Here is a 20,521-nt window from a genome sequence, read left to right on the forward strand (position 1 = left end):
TGTGGCACATGCACACACAGGGTACGGTTCCGATTCTGTGGCACACACAGGGTACGGTTCTGATTCTGTGGCACACACACACACACAGGGTACGGTTCTGATTCTGTGGCACACACACACACAGGGTACGGTTCTGATTCTGTGGCACACACACACAGGGTACGGTTCTGATTCTGTGGCACACACACACACAGGGTACGGTTCTGATTCTGTGGCACACACACACACAGGATACGGTTCTGATTCTGTAGCACACACAGGGTACGGTTCTGATTCTGTGGCACACACAGGGTACGGTTCTGATTCTGTGGCATACACACACACACATACACACAGGGTACGGTTCTGATTCTGTGGCACACGCACACACAGGGTACAGTTCCGATTCTGTGGCACACACAGGGTACGGTTCTGATTCTGTGGCACACACAGGCTCCGGTTCCTCAAGAGGATCTGACTCCCAGGAGGCCAGACTGAAAGGAGGATTAACACTGGAGCAGGCATCTCAGAGCCTTAGATGTTTGTCTACAACATGGAATCGCTTCTAGTTTAGGAAGTTAGAAGATAGGAAGTTAGAAGATAGTTTAGGAACTTAGGGATTGGAAACCCCAAGGTCTACCATGACATATGAGTAAAAGTTAACAGGATCATGTTAATTAGTTCTCATAGACTACGTCACAACTTGAGAAAGAAAGCTGAAACGTGTGTTGACTAGTTGAACTTCTATAATCTATCTTTATTTTGGGAAGATCTAAAATGGAAATAACTGTGTTTATTCTTTTTCCTTACTAAAGTTCTTATAAATATCAAATCAAGGGCCACAGGAAGATGCTTTGGATGTAAGGCCACACAGGTTCAAGGCATTCTCTTTAAAGGCGCACAATGATGTGTCTCACACAAGAGCATGGTCTGGGTAGGAAGAGCCGAGTGTATGCACCTAGCTTAGCAGAGATAGGGGGATGGCTAGCTAAGGACATCGGTGCCCAGAGCAGCATTCCTACCTGGGATGCTCAAACATAACTGTGAACTGGTGAGCGGATGAATAACGAAGCCTGGAGATCAAAGGGGTCAGCTGAACACAGGGTCTATGACGATGCTGTGAAACTTTCAAATCTGAAAACCAGACTCTAAAAGCACCCTCTTACTGGCTCATGAGCAGCCCTAAGAGGCACAGAAGGAAGACGGCGGATGCAGGATCTGCTAGGAACATCACCTGCTCTCTCTCGCTCTCTCTTCACCCCAGAGTCTCATTCAGATTTCTGGTGGATCACAGCCCTCAACAAGCGCCCGTTTGTCTGCACCACCCCACACTGTACAATGCGGTCAAACACACAGCCTAGGACTCCTCAAGGCACCCTCTTTCCTGCCTCAGGCCCATGGGACGCGCTGTCCTGTGTGGCTGGGATGCCTTTCTCACCCCCGCCCTCCATTGCTGAGCTGTGTCGTACTCCTTACGGCACAGCGACCATCACTTTCATCAGAACAGCCATGGCTGCTCACCTCAAGACTGGGCTTGGAGATTGTGGACATTCTTTCCCAGAAGGAGGGGGTGGGAAAAGGAGGAACTGGACCTTCACTTGTGATTCAGCAGCTATCTCCCACACCCTCCTAACTATGCTGTATAATTCTGCCCTAATTACATAAGGCCTTATGGCCTTGGAAGGTGCCAGACTATACAGTTGTGGAAGGGTTACTAAAAGACAGACTCCATAGATGCAGCTCCTGGGAAGTCATCATGTCTGCCTGCTCAGACTTTCTGATAGTGTGGCTGCTTTGGGTCACTTGCATAGGAGAGAGCCTCTCACCCATGCTCTGTGAGTGAGCCCAAGGAAGGCACTGGCTCCCCAAGTTAGACTTTGGTGGAATTTTACTTGGTTTATTGGTGCCCCAGAAGGAGGATAGGTAGATATATGCCTTACTCTTCACTGGGAAAGCCTTTCTGCCATCATGTGTCATTAAAGCCAAAATCAGAAATAATCTCTCTTTCTCTGACTCACCCATGTGAGTCCAGTCACTTGAATGTGGTGTCATTGTGCCCACAGAGAAGATATATTGTTTTTGTATATCTTCCTTATTAAACCCCAAACTGTTTGAGAAAGGCCTAAATTGCTTCATTTAACAGTTCTTGGCACCTTGCCTATTAAACGAAGGATCTCTGGAATCACACAGACATAGTTTCAAGCCCTGGTCCCATGATTAAGTTGCTGCGTGGTCTCAGGACAGAACTATTCAAACTTGCGAGGGTTTAGTTTTCTACTTGAGAAAGACACAATGGTTACTGACCCATCAGACTGCAAGGGGATAGCATTACATTCTTCATAGGAAGGGAAGAGTTCCCAGGTCTCCAAACACACTTGGTACCAGTGTAGCGATCTGTCATTCTTATTGATTACATAAATTAGCAGACAAGATAACCGTAGAAAATGGACCCTGCTTTTGCAGACTGGAATCCACAATATGAGAAATATATTGTATAGTGTACTGGCTGGTTCTGTGTGCCAGCTTGATACGAGCTAGCGTCGTCAGAGAAGAAGGAGCCTCAGTTGGGAAAATGCCTCCATGAAATCCAGCTGTAAGGCATTATCTCAATGAATGATCAATGTGGGAGGAACTGGTCCATTGTGGGTGGTACCATTCCTGGCCTGGTGGTCCTGTGTTCTACAAGAAAGTAGACCGAGCAAGTCATGAGGAACAAGCCAGTAAGCAGCACCCATGGCTTCTGCATCAGCTCCTGCCTCCAGGTTTCTGCACTGTCTGAGTTCCTGTCCTGACTTCCTTCAAAAATGAACAGCAACATGACCGTGTAAGCCAAATAAGTGAAAGCCCCCTTCCCCAACCTACTTCTGGATCATGGTATTTCGTCACAGCAATAGAAACCCAAACTAAAACAAATATAGGAAATAAATAGCTATTTACTCATGTAAGAAAATCAGCCTGGCAGTGGTGGTGCATGCCTTTAATCTCAGTATGTGGGAGGCAGAGGCAGACAGAGCTGAATGAGTTTGAGGCCAGCCTGGTCCACAAAGCATGTTCCATGACAGCCAAGGCTACACAGAGAAACCCTGTCTTGAAAAACAAAACAAACAAACAAAAATCTGGATGACTATTCCAAAAACAACTGGTCAGGATGGGCTAGGAAAAAAGTAGGCTAAATAGTCCCCTCCATAGCTTGTACAGACGCCCATGCCCTGCCTCTGGAAACCTGTGACTATGTCTTATTATGGTGTCTTACACGGTGAAAGGACTTTGGAAATTGGGGCTTGGCTCACTCAGGTGAACTCAGCATATTCTTAGGGTCCTTATAGGACAAAGGTGAGGAATTAATTATCTTAAAAGGCTGGAAGTTATCAGAGAGAAGAGAAGATGATATGCTACTGGCCTTGATACTCAAGGTGGCACCGGCAATGACAGCAAGGGGTTTCTAAGGTGAAAAGGGCAGGAACACAGATGCTTCTCATAGGCAGGGGAGGCATGCAGCCCTGAGGGACCACTTGTTACAACACCAATCGGATACTAATACTCATGCTCTGACTAAAATGGGGTGATCAGTGGTTAGCATAGAAGAGCTTTTATTGTACTCAAGCAGACCCCAAATCTACCAGCTTAACCCAAGTTATTTCCTCCTCCAGTCCATTCCTCTCTTCCACATGGCCAAGCTGATTTAGAGGAGGACTCTGTTGTTCACAGTCTTAGAGATCCACCATGCGGCATGCCACATCTCAACACCTAGGGCAGGTACGGAAGGGGATAGAGACTCACACAGTATGCAGGTGTCTGAAATGTCACTTCCACTCACAGTCTATTGGCCAGCACTTGTCATATGATTTTAATATAATTTGAAAAGAGGTTTGGAACTGTTAAGAGAGCAAAGGAATGTCTGGTCACCCCTAAGCATTGTTGACCACAGCTGGTCACCCCTAAGCATTGTTGGTCATAGCAGGTTGGCCCTAAGCATTGTTGCTCATAGCACTGTTGGCCATTGCTGGGCAGCACTCAGTGTTGTTGGCCATAACTGGTCACGCCTAAGCATTGTTGGCCATAACACTAAAAGGCTGACTTAATAAGAGGTTCCCAAGAGAGGGGTTTTTAAAGTGGCAGCTACAGAACAAGAGATATGTGCTAGGTAAAGAGAAAATGAACACAGACTGCCTTTGCACAAACTTGTGGAGTGAGGTGAGGAGAGGAAAGAAGAAAGTGTGTCTAATAGTTTTGAGGTCAGAAAGACACGAACATTCACACTGCATTTAACATGTGCTTGCCCAAATAAGACAAACCACAAAGGCACTAAAACTGTATTTTGCATCAGTTTTCTATTTTGTACAAAATTTAATCTAGTTGTTTGGTAGAAAGACTATTGATATATTTTCCCAAAAGGATTTTTATTGGGTCTTGAGATTAATGGCCACTTATATTTACCTTCTTCCTTGAAAAGTCTTCCTAGCTGGAGGCCAGATTGGATGACATTTCCCGCATGGATATTTCCCCAGTGGAAGTCTATGATCCTTAATGCTTCTACTTAGCTTATACTTGGGTTTGTTAATTTAAAATTATACCTTTATGAGCCTGGATGCTACACCACAAACGAGGGCTAATCTTGCCTCTCAGTTTGCTAGGAATCAGAGTTGCCAGGGAAACAGAACTCTGGGCAGGTCGGCGGGGGGATTATCTAGATTGAGAGGGTAAAGGTAGGAAGGCACGCCCCATTCTAGTGCTATCTCAGTCGCTGTGCTGAAGCACTCTGAACAAAAGCTATAGACACAGGCGAGGAAAGGATTTATTTCCGCGTACAGGTTACAGATCATTGAGAGAAGTCAGGGCAGGAATTCAAGCAGGGACATGAAGCAGAAAACATGGAGGAATCCTGTTCTCTAGCTCACTAGCAAATCCATGCTTAATTAGTTTTTTGTTTGTTTACTTGTTTTGGTTTTTGTTTGTTTTTTTTTTTTGCATAGCCCAAGACTTCCTGTCCTGACCATGCACAGTGTCATCCACAATGGGGGGGGGGGGGGACCATCCTGCATTGATTAACAATACAGACAACTCCCCCACAGACTTGTCCAGAGGACAATCTAATCAAGGCGATTCCTCAATAGACTTCCTTCTCAGAAGACTCTAGGCTGTGTTGACCATCAAAGCTAACCAGGACACACCCTAAATGTGAGGGGTACCATTCCATGAACACTGGTCCCCAACTAAATAAAAGGGGCAAAGAAAGCTGAATCCAAGTATTGGTTGCTGAGTTTGGAGACTGTTTGGACATGAGACCAGCAGCCTAAGGTTATGATGCTTTGGAAAAGTTCTTCTTTTGTTTTCACAGAGGATGAGACCCTGTGGATTGCTTCTATCCCAATATGGTATGATAGACCCCATCCTCCTGAAAGGTTGCTATGAACATCCTCAAGAAATTACTTTGCTCAACTGCCAACTGAGATGAATCTAGCACACAGTTTATACCATGAAAGACCTGATTAACAGCGTCCCTATACAGCAGGAAGAAGTTTGGAGAGAAATAACTACGCCCATATTCCCAAATATTGTTTATAAATGTTCTTTTACATTTAAAGGGGGATATGATATAGATATGAATAATTTGAATTGTATAGATTTTAAGGTCAATCTTGTTATATGTATATGTATTTCTGATCTTGATTAAGGTATTGTGATTGTGTAGTTCATTTAAAAATGCAATGTATAATTAAAAATATAGATTGTTAATGGATACTCATCTATAATCAAGTTTGTAGTTATGTTAGTTAGATTTTCTAGGTATAGAGATATATTTTAGTTAGATAGGCATTATTCATAGCTTTCAAAGACTACAGAATATGGCATTTTCAATGTTTTAATAACTTAGGACTTTTCATGACAATGAGACACGTCTGCTCCTGGCAGTACCAATCTACTTCAAGAGGAAGATGGGCATTGAAGAGGCTCCTTATGGAGTTGGTTAGCCATTTTGGGCAAGAAACTGCTCTTGCCTGGACTGTTGCATGGACTGGACACAGAGAACCCGCAGAGAGAGGACTTCTGAACTTGTCTAAAGGTGAGATGATCTTTCGGGGTTCCTGATTCATGAAAGAGTCTGCGAGACATTCTGCAGGACACAGCAGATAGTGACTGAACTGCCTTTGAAATTTCCTGCTTCATGGAAATGTCTGCTGGATATTATGGGCCTGAAGGCCGAAGATGGATGCCCCAACAATACAGAGGAACTTTGGGTGACTGTTCAGGCAGCGAGATGTCTCTGTCATTTCTAGAGTTTTGGAAGTTGCTTACTTCTTGTTTACTTAGGTAATATTATATCCTTCTGGAGTCTTTGATGGAGTTGAAGAATGGTTAGTTATAGTTATAGTTTTCCATTATTATGATAAAGATAAAATAGATATAAATATTGTAACTGTAAATCTTACTTGATAACTGTTTTGTTATATGTAATTTTACTATGTTAAAGTAAAGCCTTTCTTTTTTGTTTAAATAGAAAAAGGGGAAATGATGTAGGTGGGCCTTCTGTTGTGTGTTATTTTCATTGGTTAATAAAGAGACTGCCTTGGCCCTCTGATAGGACAGAAAATTAGGTAGGCAGAGTAAACAAAACAGAATGCTGGGAAGAGGGCAATGAGGCAGACGCCATGGAGCCAGCCACCAGGTCAGACATGCTGAATCTTTTCTGGTAAGCCACCACCTCGTGGTGCTACAGAGTTTATTAGAAATGGGCTAATCAAGATGTAAGAGTTAATCAGTAACTAACTCTCTAGAGATAATGGGCCAGGCAGTGTTTAAATGGATACAATTTGTGTGTTATTATTTCTGGGGCTAAGCTAGCCATGCGGGAGCCAGGCAGGACGAAAAGCAGACCTGCCCACAGCTCCTCACTACATTCCTGCTGTCATATATCCCCACCACCATGGATTGCATTCCCTAGAACTGTAAATCCAAAGAAACTCTTTCTTCTTTAACTTACTTTTGCCAGGTATTTTGTCAAATCAATGAGATAAGTAACTAATACATCAGATAACAATTTGATTCAAAGATGTATCTGAGTAGGAGAGAGCTGAGGCTATGTCCTGCCCTTATCCTACCCCAGGTATTTATCTACCCTACGCACCTGTCATTATTTTCTTCCATTTGTATCTTGTATCATTGTTGCAAGGAGGGCCCACTTGTTGGTTCCCAACCACCTGGCTAGCTTGGACCTGAAACAATCACACAGAAACTGTATTCATTAAATCACTGCTTGGTCCATTAGCTCTTGCTTCTTATTGGCAAACTCTTACATCTTAATTTAACCCATCTCTATTAGTCTGTGTATGGTCACTTGGCTGTGGCTTACCGACTAAAGTTCCCACATCCGTCTCTGGCTGGGCTCCATGGCATCTCCCTGACTCCACCTTCCTCCTCCCATGCTATAGACCAAGCCAGTTCTTTATTCATTAACCAATAAGAGCAACACATAGACAGAAGGACCTCCCACAACATATCATAATTCACAAAACCCTTTCCTCACTGATGTCCTTTCATCTCCATAACCATCTTAATGATGAGTTATCAATCCCATTCAACATAAGAAAAACTTAACCTCAAATGCCTTAAGCAATTTGGCCATGTGGCTATGCTTTATGACTATAGTATACGCTCTCTCCTATAATAATTTCCTTTGTATTCTTTCCCTAGTCAACTGCAGTCAAGTGCTCCATCGCCATGCCTTCTCCTGTGATGGTCCAGGCCTACAGGAATTTAATTACTAACAGTCAGTATTGAATAAATACCATGTGTTAGGCAATAGGCTAAAAGCTTTATATCTCCAAGCTTAGTTTTCTTTCATAAAGATACCAATGAGACAAGAGCCATTATTATGCCATTTCACGCTATAGATGAAGCAACTAAAGCACAAAGCAGTGGAGTGGGGTTTCCAGGGCGTGCAGCCAGGCTGGGGTTTGTGCTCAATGAGTCCAGCCCTAGAGTCTGTACTTTTTAAAAATCATTTCCACATTTCTTTCCTTCTCCTCTCCCAACTCAGGGCCTTGTAGATGTTAGGGAACTGTTTTGCCTCTGAGGTCCTCACCCACCCCATTTTTTTTACTATTCTCAGTGACACATCTACCCCAGTTACAACATTGTGAGACTTCCCACCCTGTCTCTCTCATTTGCTCTTTAGACTTCAGCTTTCATTCCTTTTCATCTCAATATTCAATTCCTTTCCATCTCGTGTTCCTGTTTGATCATGTTGTTAGTGCCATGAGCATTTATTGCTTTATTTACCATGTCTGCTTTTCTGTCTTTCTCTAGACTGGGAGTTCTTTCATTGTATGCCATCAGTAGCATCAGCAAGCACTGCCTGAGCATTCACGGCATCAGGCACAGTTCTAAGTGTTCTGTAGAAACCTATGAGCTCAGGAAAGTCTAGGCTCTGCCAATGAGTGGACAGGGCCCTCCGTTGAGGGGCTCAGAGAAGCTGAATAACAGGCTTAAGATCACACAGCCAATGCGAGGTAGTACTGGGATTCAGACTCAGGTACTTAGAGTTGTTTGCTTTGTGGGGTTGGTGTTGGACAACAGGGTCTCCTACATGCTTCACAAATGCTTTGCCACTGGACTACAGCCCCATCCTGGGGGAAAGGTGTTCGGGAAACATTCCACAAGAGTTCCTCTCTCTCATAGGCCCTGGAACAATGCAGAAAAGACAGTCAGGGCTGGAAGAGAAGGGTCAATACACCCCACCATGAAACACAAGGGCATAACTTGCCTATGAGTCCCTGGGGAAAAACAAAGGCAGTTTTGACTATACATCAGCAGGGAAATGACATGGCAAAAATAGTTTCACTGTTCCTCAAATTTCTTTCAGAAAAAAAATGTTTCTTGCTCGTACCAAGACAATAATAAATCTCACTGAAGGATGGCTTATTTATAGTTTCCTCCTGAAAGAGTCGAGGTAAAGTATGGCTGTGGCTGTTTGAGCACTTTCCAACTAAGTCCCTGCGACATCTATGGATGCAGAAGTTTGTCATTGCCTGGCTGTGTACGAATCCCTCTTATTCCCAGCTGAATGAATACCGCTGTTGATGAAGTTCCACCAGACCCTGCTCAGGAAAGGACACTTAAACCCTAGAAGAACTGGGGACATTTGCCAGGAGTCTCTACGTTTTATCACAACTCAGGAATCCTGTGAATAGTGAGTCATGAGAAGAAGCCCTACTTATTAGCTCTTCTTGTTGCTAGTATGGGGCAAGATCCAGAGCCACCTAGAGGATGCTACAGAGGAGGTTGGGAGCATGGGCAAGAGCTCCAGAGCTTCAGGGTGAACCTCCATGTCTTAGAGTGTCTCTTAATCCTCGGAGCCTCTCTTCCTGTGAAAAGTTTGGGGTAGCGCTACCTGGACATATAGTGCATATTCAAGATTTTTAGGCCTTTGGTCTTTGGTCCAGCACTCCCATCCAGAAAGGTATAGGAAGCTCTAAAAAATAGATGTGGTCCTGGCAGTTTTCAGAATATTCTCTCTGAAAAGATGGATAGAGCCAGCATCTCTATTTCCACCGTGACAATTGGTTGACACTCACAGATTATGCACTGACTGCAAGGAAGAATTTCTGGCTCACAGAGAAGTTAAGACAATTAGTGATGGCTACTTTATTTCTTGGTAAATATACTAGCCAGTGTTCTTTAGAGGAACAGGACTTGTAGAATGAACATTTATTTAAAGGAGTACCTTTACTCCTTTAATAATATGAAATATGAACATTTATTTACTCACAGGAGTACCCAGATGGTTGATTCCAGATCTAACCAAACCAGCACAGTGAACACATTATTCTACTCCAGATGGAAATTTAAAATCACAGCTCACAAACTAATGTTTCTATGTTTATGCTTTTTCCAGATAATAAACTAAAAAAAAAATGGTACCCTAGTCAATACTTAGCAGCTAAGGATTCCAAGTAAAGCATCTTGGTCAAAGACTGGCTCCCTGGCTCTTGGTCCATGAAACTTTGAACAAAGCCAGGCAACCCAGAAAATCATTTCCTTGTTTGTAAAATGGAACTAGAATCATTCTCATGGGATTGGTGAGGCTTGAACAAAATTGTGCCTGAAAAAGACTTGACGGTGTTCTTTAAATATCATCCATCCTTCCCAGGATATTAAGTTCATTAAAATAGTCACTAAGCAAGGAACTGTGGTGAGTGCCAAGGAGCGGCAAAAACACAGAACACACGCCTACTGCTGTCATTTGTTTATCAGCAACATAGGTCAGACTTTGGGGTCCTTGGTCTATGACCTGAAGACCAAACAAGGCAGAAGACACATACAGTCAAGCAACCTTTATCCAGAATGTGTGGACCAAGTAGTGTAGTGGATCTTAGGTTTCTTGGCAGTTTGGAATATTGTAAATATGTAATATGCTATCAAATCTAAATATGCAATTCATGTCTGTTTCACATATACCTTATACTCACGCTCTGAAGGTAACCTAGTAACTGTGCCTGAATGAAAATCTGGTGGTATGAAAATCTCTCCTTGTGATAGCATGTCAGTGCTCAGGCCGGTTCAGATGTGAGAACACTTCCAGTTTGGAGCTTTTAGATCAGGGCCGCTCTGCCTGTATCACATTCTTCCTCAGCACCTCACATCACTCAGACTACCCAGACAGTTCAGCTGCTAGGTGCTCTTAGCTGTCTCCTCTCCGAATTTAAATCCACCTTTACAAGCAATGAAGCCAAAGACCACAGGGATAAAATAATTCACCTCCAGGCATGCAGGCCTGAGAGGTGGACATCAGGTTGGGCAGAGTCCTGAGACTCCCAGTCTCGAGCTCTTTGTACACATCACAGAATCACAGAAGACAGCAAACGTCCAGCACACACATTCCACACACTCAAAATGGCAGCTCTGAAGGCAAATGTTGGCATCGGCCTAGGATACCAGCTGCTCAGGAGCCTGAGGCAGGAGGGTCGAAAGCGCAAGGATTTTCAAGAATTTCCTGGGCTGCAGAGTGAGTTCAAGGCAGCCCAGGCAACTAAATGTTACTGAGGCCCTGCCTGTCAAGAGAGAAGAGAGAAGAAAATGAAGGTTTGGTAGAGTAGTGAACAAGAAATGCTGCCTATGTTCACTCTCTATCACTCAAAACAAAACAAACAAAAAACGGTTTTTAAAAAAGCAGCAACACCAACAACAAATCATTACAAACAGTAACAGCAATAACCAAAGAAAGCCCCCAGCTCTATTGAGAAAGAACTCAACAGCCTGGGATAGTGTGTGTGTGTGTGTGTGTGTGTGTGTGTGTGTGTGTGAGCGAGCGTGTGTGTGTGTGTGTGTGTGTGTGTGTGTGTGTGTGTTAAGGGCACTTGAAGTTGGCATGTCCCCATTCATCCTTTAAAGCTTGAAATAACGCTGCCTTCAAAAATAATTTATTATTAGAAACAAGCCTCCCCCTACCCTTTTCTTTTCTCTTGTCTCCAACCATGACTTACCTTCCAGACAAGCTATGGGCTACTTCACCAAAGAGGTGGATGGGTGGTGGGGGTTGCAGGGCTTGGAAAATGGTTTGCATACCAATGGTGTAATTCCATGGATGGGGGAGCTTGACAAGATCAACAACTGTAAGTACAGCATTTTAGTTTTTCAGTTTATTCAAATACACTACTCAAAATGTGATCCTTACTGACAAAATTGACAGGTGTTACTATATACACATACAGATAAGGAGAATTAAAGTCAGAGAAAATAACTGACTTGTCTGTGGACAAAGAGCAAGTGCACAGCAGATGGTGGCTCACATGCAGGTTTCCCGGCTCAATGTTTTAGCCCTCTGTCCCATGCAATGTCCACTATTGTCATGATGGATGGGGAAAAGCCAACCATCAAGAATGGAACCTAGAAGGCCAGTAAGATAGCTTAACAGGCAAAGGCACTCTCTGCCAAGCCCGATCCCAAGATCCACATGGTGGAAGAGACTCAATGATCCCTAGATAGTTGTCCTCTGACTTGGGCATCATGAAAACACACACACACACACACACACACACACACACACACACACACACACACACAGTCAGTAAATAAGATGTAAAAATCACAAAGAATGACACTTTGAGTTAGACAGTCTTAGTTAGCACCAGGGCCTGGCCCAATCTGTAAAATGGGAAGATCACAGGAAAAAGAGTCAAGAAACAAGAGAAACAAAAACTTGGAACTCTTTCCACGGTCAGATTGCAAAGTCTGATATTCTAAAATATAGTCTATACAATTTACCTGCAGTTAATGAGCACCTGCAAATGGGTCATTATTCGGATTAATCTTTGTAAATCTTCCCAGAGATCTGCTGACTGGGGAGAGACCCCCAACTTCCATGCCATGCTCACGTCTGTCTAGTTCCTGTGTAGCACTTTCCCAAGTGCCTTCTCTGAAGACCTAAGCTGTAACATGAGAGGACCGGCTTGTTGGGGTTTCCGTCCTGCCAGGTACCCCACAGCCGGCAAATCCCAAAGAGAAATCACACACAGGACTCCATAAGATTATAAACTGATTGGCCCTTAGCTCTGGCTACTTATTAGCTCTTATAACATATATTACCCCATCATCCTTATCTATGTTAGCACATGGCTCCGTACCTTTCTCAGCTGGGCAAGTTACATGCTGCCTCTTCGGTGGTCTGTGCAGGAATGGCAGAGGAACCTCCCTGCTTCCCAGAATTCTCCTGTTCTCATTGCATCACCTCTACTTCCTGTCTGGTTTTCCCGCCTATACTGCCTGCCTGGCCAATCAGCGTTTTATTAAAATATGATTGACAGAATACACACAATTCTCCCGCATCACTAAGCATAGCTGCTTTGGGGTAGTTCAAAACAGTGGCTCAAAGTGTCACCCTGAACATTAGGAAATACCACTCTCAATACTAACGTCAACTTCCTTAGTTCATTTGTGGAGATGGGTTCTTGCAGAGTTTTGCTGGGGCCGCCATGATTAAGTTCTACCAGTGGTGGCTTGAACAAGAGAAATTTGTTGTCTGATGGTTCTGGAAGCTTCAGGCAGAGTTAGTTCCCTCCTGAGGATTGTAGGTCTTCTGCTCAGTTCGGGGTTTGGTGGAAGTCTTGATGTTCCACAGGGTGTTAGCTCAGCATGGTCATACTGTCTATCTTCTGCATATTTCCCTGTTAACATCCCCCTTTCCTGAGGCTATCATTCATGCTGGATGAAAACTCACTCTTACGGCCTCACTTCAATTTGACTCTTCTCTAAAGACCCTCTAAATACAATGTGTGTTCTCCAAGCACTGGCCTGGGCTTTGAAGTAAGACTTTGGGAGAAGAATGATATAATCCAACTGTAACAGCCATCCCGTTCATCCTGTAAATTACTGCTGTGTCAGGCATGACATCATCTGCCCTTTGAGCCCAGGGGGCTGGTCCAAGTTCTTTATACCTATGAACATATTTAAGCCTCTGTGGAATGCTAAGAGGCAGATATTAGTTTCTCTTCTTTACAAAGGGAGCACTGAGAAATTAAATACCATGCTCAAAACCACACAGGTGGTATTTGTCAGGGCTAGGGACAAACCAGTCAGGCACCTCAGAGCCTGCGTCTTTAAGAGTCAAGCTTTCCTGTCTCTTACAGCGGGGCAATGCCTTCTTCCCTGGGACATCACACTTGGCTCTACTCAAAGGGCCTGGTGTCTTGCAAGGAAAGGAGAAGCCAACTGTGGCCAAGGAGGTGTGGAGGTATTCTTAGGAAAGTGAGGCCTGATTTTAGTCACACCAGCAAGAGGTCATGCCTCTGGGTGAGGATGCTTACAGAAACACCAGATTGAAACAGTTACAGCCCAGGGACAGGGCACCATGGCTAAAGTGGGAGGATATGGAGTGGGTACCAAGACCACCAGCCTTGTTGAGGGAGAGGCTGGCTTGCATGGGCTCCACCTCCCAGCATGGAGAATACCTGGCAAGCAGAATGGCATGGCTAGCAGTGCCCACTTTGGAACATTCTCTCAGGAAATGACAGCAAATGATTTAGAGAAGGGGATTCGACTCTTCCCTTGGAAGCAATGGTGGGACAAGGGCAGGGCTTGCTATGAGGAATGAACCGGCAATGACTCAGGTAATTTCCTATCTCACCAGCAAGGACCAAACAAGACAGTCGAGGAGGATGCTGCTCCCAGCCTCCCAGCCAAGACAGATGTGAGCTGTCCAGTTTTTTATGTGCTGATTTACAGGGTGTCTTCTTTCCCCTCAGAATACAAGTGAGAAATTTTCGAGCTTTTTAAAAATTTGTTTGCTTGTTTTTAAAAGATGGGGTCTTACCCCATAACCCAGTCTAGCCTGGAACTCACAGCAGTCCTCCTGCCTCAGCCTTCTGCGTCCTGGAATTGTAGGTGTGTACCAGCACACTCTGCTTTGATGGAAACCTCTTAATCGCAACTGTCTCTACTCTCCACAGACAAACTCACCAGCAGGAGACTGTCACTGCAGGTGGATCCCTAGGGATGGACCCTTGTGGACTGCAGATGCCAACAGAGAGAAGAAACAGCTGGCACCTTCATTATTTAGGTGCTCCCTAAGGACCTTTTCCTTAAACGTCAGATTAGGTAAAAAGTCCAAATGTTCCTCTTGAATCAATGTTAAATGATGTCTTATAGGCATTCAGACCTAGATTCCAGCCAAATTAGTCAAATGTGACCTTGTAACATCTTACTGCCTCAGGACCATCTCAGGGTATGCAGCTCAACCTTGAGTTTTAAAGGAAAAGCTCTCCTATCCCCCCAGTGGTTCCTTCAGCTCTCAGAATAAAACATATACAGCACCAAGGGCCTTTCAGCCCCTCTCCTTTCTAAATCTTAGGATTCCATTCCGGCAACTTACTTTCACTTAAAAAATTTCTACCTGGTAACACTTTGCTTCAAGAGTGTCCCCTGTGGTAGTGTCCCTACCACACTCTGGACCTCTGAGCCTTTGTCTACTGCCCTCCGCCCCATGCCCACTCTTCTTCTCCTACATAGCTACCTGCTCCTCTACACTCAGTTCAGACAGCATCTCAAATGAGGTCCCACTCCGGGCTAGGCACTGCTGCCGTTGAGGCTGATCCTCCTCCTCTTCCTCTACATCATTTGCTTTTTAACCTTCTTCTGAAAAGATGAGCAACTAGCTGGCATGCAAGACAGGTCCCTCTCAGATGTTCATGTCGGGCCTGGCACGTGGAAGATGCTTGCTCAATGTCCATAAGATAATGTAAGCCGGGTCTAGTGTGATCTTCCAACCCAACAGGAATAAGAACACTTCCTGGGCACCCAAGGTACAGGTGCTGGATGGGTAGTTACAACACTGCCGCCTGCTTTCTGCCCCCGGGGCTCAGATTTCCTTGTAAAATGAGAGTTGTTAAACTGGTTGGACTTTGAGAAATTTCCCAACTCCAGCACTAGCTCAAATCACTTGGCTGCCGCTGGGCAGAGGCAAACTTAAATGCGGTTTGGTTCTTAATGTGGCCCAAGTTCATCCATCAAACATTCAAGCTCCATTTGGTGACACCGTGGCTGATAAGCCCTAACTAAAAAAAAAAAAAATGCTGCAATTCTTTCTTGACAAGACTGGCCTCAACTGAAACCACACCTGACTGAGGGCACAGGTGGGCTACTACTTAACTCTGAGTTTCACAAAGGGTTTACCAACCTCTCTGTATGAGGGTCTAAAAGTACTTCCCATGAGTGTGTGTGTAGAAGATGTATGTATGTGTGGATATGTACATATATTCATACGCATGTGGAGAGTAGCAGCCAACCTCAGCTGTGGCTCCTGAGGAGCCGCACACCTTGTGTTTTGAGGCAGGCTCTCACTGAACCTGGAGCTCACTGATTGTGCCAGACTGCTGCCCATCAAGCCCCAGGGATCCTGCAGTCTCTGTCTCTCCTGTTAGGGGATTATAAATATATCCCACATAACACCTGACATTCTTGACATGAGTACTGTGGACTGAACTTGGATCCTCATGCTTGGATGACAAGTGTTTTACAATTGAGCCAGATCAAACCAGATCTTATAGACTTCTTCTGAACCATATATCTATAAGAAAGACTAGCTTTTTTCCTGTTGTTTGTTTAGGACAGGGTCTCATTGTGTGACCTTGAATGGTCTGAAACCACTATGAGATGTGGCTGGTCTTGAGTTCTGAGATATATATGCTCTATCTCCAGAGCGCTGGGATTAAAGGTGTGTGGCACCTTTAACATTAAATCAGCCCTAACGTGTTTTGTTTGTTTGTTTGTTTTATTTTGTTTTAGACAGAATCTCACTATGTAGCACAGGCAGTCCTCCTGCCTCAGTTTTCCAAATGCTGGGATCAGAGGTGTGTACCACCATGCCCAGATAAACATAATCTTTCTTTCAATAACTGAAAAGAACAAAAGATATCCATTGGTTCTAATACCTGCTAATGCAGAACCAGACAAGTGAAAACTGGGTGGCCTAAAACAAACACAAGCCCCACCTTCCTCTGTATCTCCCAGTTGTATAGGAAGGGAATACTGACAGGGCCCAGCCTGGTGAGATTTCTATGGTTGAGGAAAGTCATTCTGTGGCGTCTGCCTCATGCTGGTATGGTCTGTGGGGCTCTGAGAGAAGCCTTGGGGGAAGGCTGGCAAGCTAGGCCCAGCCGGAACTGTCGGTCAGGGTCTACATGAAGTTACTTTCAGTTGTGCAGAGGCTGCAGACCCAGCTGGGGGCTACAAGAATTAGTTCTAAGAACAAGGCGGGAACAGCATGGCCTCTTAGGAGTCTGTGAAGTCCCACGGCGCCAAGTGTGGAAGTCCACAGTGTCTGAGGCAGCCTGCAATTTTGCCCAGCTACATACAGCACAGGTAGCATGGTTTCCCCCCTGGAGAGGAATGTTGGAGAATGTGAGGGCAGCTTTAACCCCATGCAATCGTTGACAACACTCATTGTCAGCACGGTTCTGATGTAGACCTCATCTGATAATCCCCCCACCTCAGCTTCTTCCCTTGAACTCCGAAGCTGAGTATTCCTTTGTGTAATTAGCCCTTCAATCATGCCATGTCTAAAATTAACGCCTGGTGTCTTTCTAAACTGCTTAGTACTCCGTCATCTTAGAAAATTCCGGCTCCATCCTTCTGAAAGCTCAGTCTTCATGCCTTTGGGTCCTCAGCGCTCTCTCTCTCTCTCTCTTTCTCTCTCTCTCTCCCTTCCTCCCTCCCTTCCTCCCTCCTTCCCTCCCTCCCTCCTCTAATCAGTGTACCATGCTGATCCTACCTTTAATATACAGATGCACCTTGCCTTATCACAGGATAATGGCATGATAATCCCATGCTAAGTTGAGAATATCAGAAATATCATAAGCTAAAAATGTAGTTGATACATCCAATCTACCAAAGCTCAGTGCTTAGCGACAGAGAGCCATAGAATATTCATTGACCTACACAGCACCACACATGGACAGCCCAGGAAAAAGTAGTTCTGACCAGATGTGTGTCTCTTTTGTGCATTGTAAAGCCAAAACATCATTACTTCGCTCATCCACAGTCAGGGACCCAGAAGCTGACACTTGTATAACCATCATCCCTGCTACGTCTGGCCTGAGTCACTTCTCCCCCTGCTTAGATCCCTGTACCTTCCCTCTACCGGGCCATACAGCTAGCTTCTTACCCTTCAGACTCTCTAATTTCCAAACTCCAGCCACATGACTCTTAGGAAACGTAAGCCAGCATAAGATGATGCTCCCCAGCTACCTGCAATCCTTGGGGAATGCTGGTTTATACTGAGGGTTCCACACTTGTACGATGTGAACATTTGCCGCTACTTCCTCTGTTCCATGTAGTCTGCATTTGGCTGCTGCTCACCCAAGCAGTTTTTGTCTTAGCATCAGCTAGTACCTCTTGGTAGACTCGCTCCCTGGAAAACATCCACACAACCAACCCTCTAATTCCCTTAAGTTTCTGTTCTGTTTCCTCCTTGCAGTGACTTTGGACACTGTGCCACTCAGAATGGCAGTCTTTCCTGCTGCCTCAAGACCTTAGACCCTTCTCTGCTTTGAACGTACACATTGTACAGCTGACATTTAACCCTTACATCCTGTCTCTTTCTCCTTTCTTATTAGCATATAAACTTTTTGAATACATTTTGTATAGCTATGCAGCCTAGTCTGGCCTTAAACTTTGGATCCTGCCTCAACCTTCCAGGTGCTGTACCACCCTGCCTGGCTAAAGCAGATAATTGTGACTGTTTGGTTCCTCGCTGTATCCATGCACCCAAGACAGAATTTGCCCATAGAAGGGAAGCACTCCAAATGCACATATTATATAAGGAATGTTTTGTTGGTTTTCTAAAATGATAGAACAATCCTTTCAAGGTGAGGAACTGTCCATATTTCTTTTTGTTTTGTTTTGTTTTTGGAGATAGTGTTTCTCTGTGTATACATGGCTATCCGTGTCTCTGTAGACCAAGCTGGCCTGAAAGTCACAGAGATCCGCCTGCCTCTGCCTCCAGAGTGCTACAATTAAAGGCGTGTACCACCCCCACCCGGTTCCCATATTTCTTCCCCTAGTCTTTCTGAGCAGAGGAGAATGTGTACTCACTTCTCTTGTCCTATAAAATGTTACTAGGTAACAAATATGCCCTTTTGTACTTTTTTTCTCTAAACTGCCAAACATCCTATCTGTTCTGCTGGAGGAACTAACCCTTGCTAGGGCCGCCTGGTTTGGAGCTGGCACACAGTTGCTATGATTAAAGAACCAGAGACTAGATCCCAGCCCTGCTTCTGGCTGGTGCTGTCACAACTGCATAGCTGTAATATTCTGTCCTTCAGATTCCTCACCTAAAAAACCCAGGGCCAATGACCTTCAGGCCCCATCAGATTGATAAGCAGAAAGGGCAGAATGTCAGCAGAAATAGCCGACAGTGTGGACCCTGGCTGGGCAGAGAGGGCAGAATATCAGTAGTTTTCCCCTTTTCTGAATCTACGTGGATCAGTTCATCTTGGCAAGTTGCCATCACGGAGGAGGAGGGTCCCAAAATTTGAAGAATAGGGTCCGGCACAGTGACGTAGGCGTGTAGTCCAAGCATTTGAGAGGTGGAGCCAGCCTGGACTGTAAAGTTAGACCTTTTCTAAAACAAAAATAAACAACCCTTTCCACCCCTTCCCCCCAAAGAATAAGTGTCTAAACATCGCTGTGTGACAGATGGGACAGTCAAGGGAATTCACAAGGAGAGGGAACTGGCATCCTTGATTCATTCTTTTCCAAAACCCCACCGACTGGGCAGAGTGAGAAGCCAGAGACACAGGTGTCCCTTTAAAACTCAGGAGCTGTCCCTGACCGGTCACAGAGGAAAGGATTCCCCCATCCTGATTGTAAACCAAACATCTGGGCGAGAAGTATCACAATTTCAGGAATAAATGATTTGCTTCCAAATGTTTAATCTATACACAGTACTGCAAGGGCACTTGTGAAAAGGTAGGTACTAACAGGACGGCGGAGCAAGAACTCGAGAAGGAAACAGAAAGAACCGGGATTAGCCAGGCAAAATCTCTGCGAATGCCAACAGCATTCATTCAGCCGGTCCAAACTTTTTGAAGCGTTTGTCAAAACCAAAACCAAACCCCAGCAGGGTCTCCCTGTGTGACTCAGACCGGCTTTAGCCTCTCCAGGCCCTTGTCTGTCCCTGGGGTACTACCGCTACAAGCCTGGGCTCTATTTCTTCAGGTTCCTCCGGTCTCACAAAGCATCCGCTCTCGTACAATTCTGCTTTAGGAGAGCTCTAGGGCTCAAGAGCACAAGGACTTTTGTCCCCGGCTACAGAGTTAATAGGGAGCAGCGACGTGAAGTCACGGGGCACACTGCAAGGCCACCTTTTCCCAGAGTCATGCTCTGTCCTTGGACCTAGACACCCGCCTGCCGCCGCAAAGGTGGAAGAGTGGGAAAGTCAATACCGAAGTGAGAAGCACTTGAACCATGGCTCTCGGAGCTGCTAAACGCCGGGGTCCTGGGTATAATAGAGCTTTGGAGAAACAAGACACAGGCTGACTGAGCATAGCAAGCATGACACGTTCCTAGCTGGAGACGTGACGTACTTGGTCAGGTCCAGGAGCCAGGACACGCTTTTCCTGGCTCTTTTCCCAGCGATTCCGCCTTTGGAAGGAACTAAAGTTCGCGAGGTGGCACGCAGACGGCCCATACCCAAGCGGGTGTCTTACCTCTTCCATTGTAATCCTCTGAGGCAGCATCTGGTAGACAATCTCAGCTTCCCAGAGCTGGATCCTGGGGCCAAGAGTGCTCTGCCTCCGCCAGCCAGCTTGCAGTCACTTCCCCTCTTCTGGGACACGTTGGAGCCCAGGCTCTTCACCAGCTTCACCTGGGCTGTGGCTCCACCCTCTCTTGGGGCTGGGCGCGGGCGGGCGGCTCTCCATCCTCCCAGCTGGACCTGCCACGGCTGGGGAAGGAGGCCGAACCTGAGCAGAAGGCTCTGTTCACTGCTCCCCAGGCTTCCTGCCTTCACTCCTCTGCAAGGGTTTCACTTTGTGTCTGCCTCCGGTCC

General features: G+C 45.3%; 1 protein-coding gene across 2 annotated transcripts in view; it reads right to left on the bottom strand.

Moving 5' to 3' along the window:
• Fyb2 (FYN binding protein 2) overlaps positions 1–20,320 on the bottom strand; it is a 104,764-nt gene extending 84,444 nt beyond the window's left edge. For both annotated transcript variants that reach the window (XM_048453234.3, XM_085686345.2), the window contains exon 1: positions 20,181–20,320. In XM_048453234.3, the coding sequence (XP_048309191.3) occupies positions 20,181–20,210 (30 nt within the window). In that variant the 5' untranslated portion in view covers positions 20,211–20,320. The remainder of the gene's footprint in view (positions 1–20,180) is intronic.
• Positions 20,321–20,521: the final 201 nt, after the last annotated feature.

This window comes from Myodes glareolus, chromosome 3 (genome assembly GCF_982192425.1).
Source record: "Myodes glareolus chromosome 3, mMyoGla1.1, whole genome shotgun sequence".
NCBI classification, from domain to species: Eukaryota; Metazoa; Chordata; class Mammalia; order Rodentia; family Cricetidae; genus Myodes; species Myodes glareolus.